Genomic DNA, 9,083 nt, shown 5'->3' with positions numbered 1-9,083 from the left:
CCAGAAATAAATCCCACTTGATCCCGGTGAATGATTTTTTTAAGAATGTATTGTTGGATGAAGTTTGCTAGTATTTTATTGAGGACTTTTGCATCTATGTTCATCAGAGACATTGGCCTGTATTTCTCTTTTTTTTTTGTAGTTTCTTTACCTGGTTTTGTTATCAAGGTAAGCCTGGCCTCATACAATGAATTGGATTCTTTCCTTCCTTCTTAGTGTTTTAGAATACTTTGAGAAGAATAGGCTTTAATCCTTCTTTAAATGTTTGGTAGAATTCACCTGTGAATCCATCTGATCCTATAGTTGTTTGTTGGTTGTATTTTGATTACTGATTCCATTTTATTGCTAGTAATTTGTTCAAATTTTCTATTTCTTCCTGATTCAGTTTTGGGAGTTTATATGTTCCTAGGAATTTATCCATTTCTTCTAGGTTGTTCAATTTGTTGGCATATAATTTTTCGTAATATTCTCTTGTAATCTTTTGCATTTCTGTGGTGTTGGTTTTTATTTCTCCTCTTTTGTTCCTGATTTTATTTACTTAACTCCTCTCTCACTCACTGCTTTCCCTCCCCGCCCCCCAACCTTCAATCTACTGGATTTGGGTTTTCTTCTTTTTCTAGATCCTTTAGGTGTAAGGTTAGGTTGTTTATTTGAGTTTTTTTTTTTCTTGAGGTAGGTCTGTATTGCTAAAATCTTTCCTCTTAGAACAGCTTTTGCTGCCTCCCAAGATTTTGGACCAGTGTATTTTCATTTTTATTTGTTTTCATATATTTTTTAAATTTCCTCTTTGATTTCTTGGTTGACCCATTCATTGTTTATGTTTATGTTTATTGAAACATTATCTACAATACCTAAGATATGGAAGCAACCCAATTGTCTATCCATAGATGAATAGATAAAGAATAGGTGGTGTGTATACATATATAGTGGAATATTACCCAACTATAAAAAAGAATGAGAACTTGCCATTTGAAACAACATGGATGGATCTAGAGGGTATAATGCTAAGTGAAATAAATCAGTCAATGAAAGAAAAATAACATTTGATTTCACGCATATGTTCAAGCAAGAAACGAAACAAATTAACAAATAAAGGAAGAAACAAACAAAAAACAAGCTCTTAAATATAGAGAACAGACTGGTGGCTGCCAGAGGGAAGGTCAGTGGGGAGATGGATGAAATAGGTGAAGGCATTTAATAGTATACTTTTTGTGATGAGCACTGAGAAATGCCTAGAATTGTTGAATCTTTATGTTGCATACCTGAAAGTAATATAACACTATATGACAATTATACTTACATTAAAACATAAATAAATAATAATAAAAATCAGTCATATTCTTTAGAGAAAAATTGGAATTGCATTCCAACTTGCTTCAAAAAATCATTACTCAAGTACCCGTTGGTTTATGCAATATGAGATCTTTCACACCTAAAAATGATATTCATTTTATTTTTCAAGTTTAGAATAGCTTGCTAGTATGGTGAAAAAAATATTACTGGGGTAGAAGTATTAAGAAGTATCTTGTAACTTGCAACCAAAGTATAGCAACTTTATTATTGTGAGGGTAAAGAAATAACATTTGTTTTAAACCATATGAGACTCTTGACTCCGGGAAACAAACTGAGGGTTGTGGAAAAGGAGGTGGGTGGGGGCATGGGGTAACTTGGTGATAGGAATTAAAGAAGGCACGTGATATTATGAGCACTAGATGTTATATTCAACTAATGAGTCATTGAACATTATATCAAAAACTAATGATGTACTATACCTTGGCTAATTGAATTTAAATTAAAAAAAAATCTAGGGTAAGAAGTATAGTTTTTTATGTAAAGCAGATACGTATTAATTCTCCAGAACAGATGTAATTTAATCAGTGGAATTTTTGCTTTTTTTCTCCTATAAATTTTTAAAATTCTCCCTTTAAGTCCAAATGTAATTGAGAGTAAAATACTTGGTGACAACTGATTCATAGGAATGCTCTCAATATTTTATTAAGAAAAAAGCAGGACATATAAGAGCATATTCAGTACAATCCCCATGTTGCTGAATATACTTAATATGCACAAGAAATGACTGGAATGAAATATACTAAGATGTTAACAATGATTATTATGAGGATTTGGGGATTGCAAGTGGTTCTGTTTTTCTTTATACTATCTACATTTTCTAGAATGCCTCAAATGAACATATATTACTTTTGTAATATAATACACATAAGAAATGTAAAAAAAAACTAGTCTCAAAGGTTGTGAAAAACATTATTCAATCTTATGGGCATACTCATCCATTGACTGTCCCTTACATAGATTTATAATAATTTCCATTCATTTTTATAAAATCAAAGAATTTCACCATCTTAACTCAATGTTTTTGCAGACAGAGAAAGACTTGGGTCATTTGAAGTGCATGTTTGTATGTGATTTTTCTCCTTGCAACATTCTTGAAAATTAATGAACTGGGAAGGAAAACTGCTGATGTGCTCTTTGAAACTTACCCCCTGTCCTCTCCCATTAGTTAGGTAACATGAAGAGTTTTAACTAGTTTAAGATTTTGACAAAAAGGCATGGGCATATTTTACCCAAATTAAAAGCATCCTCTACTGGTGTCAAAGAGAGCTAAAGTTAGATGCAACACTGTCACTTAAAAAAAAATTCCCATGAAAATAGCATTCTTTGTTTATACTGTGGCAATTTACTTTCTGGTTTTACCATTTAAATATCCTATCCTGGACAAATCTTTTATCTATTACAGAATATTCATTCTATTACATTGATATTGAAGTAATTCTTTTTTAAGTAAAGTCAGTTAAAGATGACATACTTGGCAGCTTGGAAGTCAACTAAATTTTCACTTGAGCATTCCATGTTCTCCTTTCTCTGATCCCTAATACCTTATTATTTTCTGCATTTGGGGGTCTTTTATCAGAACTTTATTTGGGGGAGGAAAAAATTATCTTTAAAAAAAGAACAATGCTTTAAACACAAAGACTTATGGGGCACCTGGGTGGCTCAGTCAGTTAAGCATCTGACTCTTGATTTCAGCTCAGGTCATGATCTCAGAGTCATGAGATAGAACTCCGCATTGGGCTCCCCACTGAGTGTGTAGCCTGCTTAAGATTCTCTCTCTCCTTCTCCCTCTGTCCCTCCTCCCCCCATTCTTGTTCTTTCTCTCTCTCTCAAAAAAAACAAAAAACACAAAAACTTAGAAAAATAAACATTAAAAGAAAGAAATAGATGTCTATTAGTTGGAAATCATTTATTGCTTCTATAAAAATTTAAATAAAAACCCTATAAAAGATCACATTACAGTGATGTGGTTTTAAGGTGGTAATATATTTCAGAGGTAGTATCAGTAAAATGGGATGCAGGATCACTTAAAGGAATTAATTAACAAGTTAACACAAAATAAAATTTCAATGCAGAGCAATATATACTCAGTATAAACTGCAACGGAACAATCATAATTATATTTTCATGAAAATATTATTTTATTCTCTTTCCCTCTTAGCAAATCTGATCTTAATAATTGCTTGGGGCAATAGTATGCTGACTGTAGTCTCACAAATTAGTAGGATCCTCCCTTATATCATCACAAAGTATAGCTTGATATGATGAGTATGACAGTGTTGTCTGCCAAGAATAACACCAACTTCAAAGACAAACATTTACTCATCTTTTAGACACCATAGCACTGATAGCTCCCTTAAAAGGCTAATATGTCAGAATTTGTCATTTTTAGGATCTGAATGAAAATCTAATATATTTTTAAAAGTAGGCAATATCCCTGCTGTACCATCACTACAATGTGGAGGAAGGACAGGAGTTAAATTTTTCAGAATTTCTCCTAAAAATGATCATAAACTATTAGGCTAAAATGAGGAAACTATTCCTTGGAAATGGGCTGAATGTCCCCTCCTCCCCCAAAACATAAAGCAATAAAGTCTAATTTAGAGCCTGGAATTCTTTTGAATATACCACTTATGTTTTCTCCTATAAACTTAAGGATGGCTGACTATGAAAATGCCTTAAAATAGATGCTGCTGCCTTTGGGGAAATGGCCTCTTTGACATTTCTTGAAGTCTTGGTAGTATACAGAGCACAGGATGTGATTGGTTTGTAGCTTTTTCATCTCCAACAATAACATTTTTATCATGATTACAATAGTAGCATAGAAGTCCTAATGTTGATACCTGATATTAGAACAAATCATCCCCAGTTTCCATGGAAAGACCAATGTTCATTTTTTAAATATTTTATTTATTTATTTGAGAGAGAGAGAAAGAGACAGAGAATGAGAGAGAGCATGAGTACGGGGGAAGGGCAGAGGGAGAAGTGAACTTCCTGCTGAGCAGGGAGCCTAATGCTGGGCTCCATCCCAGAATCCTAAGATCATGACCAGAGCCAAAGGCAGCTGCTTAACAGACTGAACCGTCCAGGTGCCCTCCAAAAAGACCAATTTTCTTTTAGTATTTTCCTTGCATGTGCTAAGTTTCCTATTTTCCAGGGTAACTGTAGTTCTCATTTTCTTGTGACTAATGTTAGCTTAGCAGGAATGAGGAAGGTAACTTCAGGTTATTTTTTAATACACATTTTAAGGTAAGTGCCCTTAGATAAACATTTGTTACTTAGAAACTGGTTGGCTATCCTAAGCTGAAAGCAGACATCAAAGTGTAGTAAAAAAAAAAATCTTTTTCACCTTGGTATCTGTCTTTGTGAGAGATGCTTCAGATAGTATGGTCTGTTTTAATGTGCTAAAGTCCTAAAGAAAGAAACATTAGCTGTTTTTGTCCCCCCGGTCATGAAGATGTCACAAAAGCAGTCAAACTGATATTTTTTCTGCTTTAAGATGTCTCAAAAAAATTCCAACCTGTATATGTAAGAAATATATTTTCTTCCTAATAAACTTTCAATACTTGACTTTGGCATCTTTTAAAAAAAATCTACAGTGCTTCATTTAATTCTGTCAATTATGACTTTTTTTCCCTGGATATAGCTATTTCTTTTGGTCCCTGGTACAGAACAACTACGTTCCATTTTAAAAATGTCTTAATTTTAATGATAGTAAAAGAAATAAACCTGGTTCTGAAACAAAAATGTCAACAACAACAACAACAACAAAAAACCGATTCTTAAGTGTACTGTTTCTATTTTAATGGAACTTTAAATAGGGACAAAGGAATCATCTATGCATCTTCTCTAAATTGTAGATGAGGATTTTTCCCAGGAATCACACCTAACAGAACCTTTAAGTTTATTAAAATTTCTACTTAAATATTTTTTATTAGTATCTCTGAGAAAGTGAAAAGACATAATTTGTTTTGAAGTTTATGGCTTCCTGAGGAGTAGAAATCCAATGTCCATAAAGCAGAAGCTCAATGAATATTTTTTTGATTTGGTGACTAATTGCTGAGGTGTGACAAATACAATCCATAAAGTTGAAAGATGTAGGAATTATCTATACTTACTTGGTGATAAGAACCAAATAAGAAAGAGCATAAATTGAAGCAGAAGAAATTGCAGTTTAAAGATAAACTCAATGGATAGGAAGGAGCTCCTAGGAGAGACTAGCCTGGAATTTGTTCATTCTACCTTATGAAATGGTTTCTACATGTGCTGTGTTTAGTAGGGACTCTTTATCTCATGGAGGAATTGGTGTGACTGATAAATTTAAGCTTAATGCCTGAGGTTCTTTTACTGAAAACTCTTTTTCTGAGTGGAATTTTACTTGTCAGCAAGGAGTACTAAACATTATTTGAAAAGAACTGTATGGCTTTCAGTTAAAAGGGATCATATCTAACCATTGAAATATTTGTTATCAAAAGAACAATAGCAGTAGCATGGCAACATTCATAAATAATAGCTGACAAAATGAAGGATTATCAATGAACCTTACCTATTTATGTATGGGGGAGGGAGTCAAAGGTATACATGACTGCATTTTTGTATTCATAAATTGGTATTTGTGAATTCCAATACCAAAATTAGTGTTCCTTGCAAATTACAAAAATATGTGACATAGAAACTTGATGGCCAAAAGAGCCATCTAGTTGGGGTGCCTGGGTGGCTCAGTCAGTTAAGCATCTGACTCTTAATTTCAGCTCAGGTCATGATCTCAGGGTTGTACGATTGAGCCCCACATAGGGCTCCATGGTGGGCATGGAACCTGCTTAAGATTCTCTTCCTCTCCCTCTGCACCTCCCTCACCTCTCTTTCTTCCTCTCTCTCTCTCAAAAAAAAAAAAAAAGAAAGAAAAAAAAAAAGAAGAAAAGAGCCATCTAGCTACTTGATTAATCTTCTAGGAATAGATAGTAATTTAACCATGCAACACAATTCCACACAGCCAACTCACAAATACATGATGCTGTGTGCTCAGGGAGAAACTTAGAAACTGGCATTTTCCCTTTTATGGGTCTTGGTAATACCATCTGGTACCCCAGAAGGAACAGTCTGCAAATAATTGTTTACAGTGTGTAGCCATCTGGTACCTACTAATAGAACAACTGGGTAACATGCCCATTTTAGGAGTGTACCCACAGAAAAGTATCCAGGAAATTCAGAGGACTGTGATTTACAACCATAGTAGTGTATAACTCTTTTTGGATATTATCCTTGGCTGATGGCTCTGTACAAGCCTCACATGAGAATGAGGCAAAATATGTGGCAAAACTGAGTGACTAGATTAAAAAAGAAGACCCTGCCTTACCTTGACTTCCAGTTTATAAAATGTAAGAATTGAAAAAAAATATGAAGGTAGTGATAAATGTGTAATATTTGTGCAACATTTCTTCTAACTCAGTTACACAAATTTACTAGCAGAATGTGAATCTTATCAATATTTATCATTTGCAGCAATGAAGAATCCCCATCAAGACTAATCTTTTACAACATTTTGTTTCTGTACACTTAATAATTTATTTGATTTTATGTTGGTGGATTATTTTTCCATAGTGCTTTCCCCCTCTCCCCAAATATTTGGGTTAGAAAATGGAAGAATACCAACAATTTACAATTATATACCAGTGATCATTTCAATTTTCAATCATTAGCTTAAGTCAAATTCTCATAGGAATTGGAAAATAAATCCCAGGACTCATCCAGGTAAAATCATTTTTGAAGTTTTGTTTTCAAATTTCAGTCCACTTTCCTGAGTAAAAGTATACGTGGATGATAGGAAAAGGAAAGAGAATAAAGTTGTAATGGCTACAAAACAAAACTAACCAAGCTTTAGTAACTTGATAAGTAATGTTGAAATACCTTTATTTTTGTGTCTCTGGTCAAAACTATTACTAAAACTAAGATTCTTCTAAAAACCAAACAAAACTCTTTCAGAAATTAGGCATTATGCATTTCATAGATAAACTGCTAAAAATTAAATACAAATTTCCCCCAGAGTTTCATCAGTTTGGAAAAATTTCTCAAATGCTGCTTTTAAATTTCATGTACATTTTGCACTTTAGCCAGAATATCTTGTCCTTTCGTCACAGAATATGTCAGTTTCAACAATATGTTTTTCCAGCTGAGGAATTTTGAGGCAACAGGATGCAGTTATCTTGAAATGCACACCTGTTAGGCAGCCAAAAGGCTGTTTGTATCATATACCCCCCCTTCAAATCACAAACTGTCTGAGGCATTTTTCTCTGATAAAGAAGACACACTGAATGAGGTATCATCAGGCTCCGGTGAGGCATGATTGAAATCCATCTCTTCTAATTCAGGAGGTAAATCTGACAGCAGTGCCTGAGTCAGAAAAATCAATTTTTTAGAATTAGTTAGTATGTGGACAGTTTTTTTTTCAATTTTACGTTAATAATTGTTCTCTCTTGTCAATTTATTTTCATGGACTTAAAGAATGAAACATTTCTCTTCAGGACCTTATACAATATCTTACATAAAAACTCTTCATACACTAGTAAGTAAAAAAATGCTAGATCTTGAGAGTGTGGATTATGTAGAGTGAAACCCTAGGCAAAAGGGAAACAGGAGGGAAATGAGCAGCTATTCTGAACCAACTGCTTTAAAGCATTTGAGAAAAGTGATTTTCATACTAGTTTTTAAGTGTTCACTGATCACTGCTAAAAGGCTTTACAATTATATTCCTTATTAAAATACTCCTGCCCATTTATGCTGTCCTCTAGAGAAAAACACATTTCACAAGACAATTTTGTACTTCAGTGGGAGAAAGAACTTATCAATTAGGGAGAAAACTCAGTTATTCTACTTTAGACAAAACATTAACAACTTGAAAATTCCAAGTAACTTTTTTTTTAAATTTTCTTAGGCTATGCCCATATCTATAGATGGCCAAGCACCCACCAGGGCACCGTTGGACAGTGAATCTAGCTGTGAAATTATGTATCTAGGGGGCTGCTCATTTCTCTGTTGGAGTAAATAGGATAAGCCCAGAGTCATGAACTAAGCTTTGCCATGGAAAAATGGTTTCATCTGGCATTGTAGAACATGCATCCATACAAGAGAAATAAATGATCAACAAAGTTTTATGTGGCTGACAGTCCTGATGCCCACTCGACCATAAAAAATTACTGTGAACTAAATGATTGATTTGATGCCCCTAATATTAAAAAAATTATGTATCATATCTTGGTACTTTTAAACAAAATTACTTAGCAGTGTGGGCTTTGGGTGCAGTGATAAATAAAGACCAAAGGAACAGGTACAAATGCAAGCTTGTCACTACAGAATTAAGGAACAGAGACAGGGCATGTTGGAGAACTTATGAAATCCATTGTTGAAATAAGACAGTATTTTGTTCTCTTTATTAAAATAAATGACATCTATACATTTGTCTTACAGCAGTGAGACAAGATTAGAAACTTTCTCCTTTTTGTCAGTTTCCATAAGGAAAAACTAACTCCTATCTGATGGAAAAGTTACTTATTTTATATGATAAAATAGCTCATGAACTTGCTGAAATTTGGAGAATTTACAAAGCAGTCATCTACTGGTTCTATATGCTTTCTAAGGTGTTAGGTTGCAGTAATAGGACACAGAGCCATTTTCTTCTAGAATAGTTTTTTATCACTAACCCAGTCAAAGTGAAAAAAACCTTTGCTGACACTGGC

At 33.6% G+C, this 9,083-nt stretch overlaps 1 protein-coding gene across 1 annotated transcript in view; it reads right to left on the bottom strand.

Annotated features, from left to right (window-relative positions):
- Positions 1–6,556: 6,556 nt before the first annotated feature.
- HDX (highly divergent homeobox) overlaps positions 6,557–9,083 on the bottom strand; it is a 192,691-nt gene continuing 190,164 nt past the window's right edge. The window contains exon 10 of the mRNA XM_045800031.2: positions 6,557–7,740. Within this exon, the coding sequence (XP_045655987.1) occupies positions 7,615–7,740 (126 nt within the window). The 3' untranslated portion in view covers positions 6,557–7,614. The remainder of the gene's footprint in view (positions 7,741–9,083) is intronic.

Source organism: Ursus americanus, chromosome X (assembly GCF_024610735.1).
Source record: "Ursus americanus isolate L20-20 chromosome X, mUrsAme1.1.p, whole genome shotgun sequence".
Classification (NCBI taxonomy): Eukaryota; Metazoa; Chordata; class Mammalia; order Carnivora; family Ursidae; genus Ursus; species Ursus americanus.
Note: the sequence above shows the minus strand (reverse complement) of the source record. Positions and strands in the feature narration are given on the sequence as shown.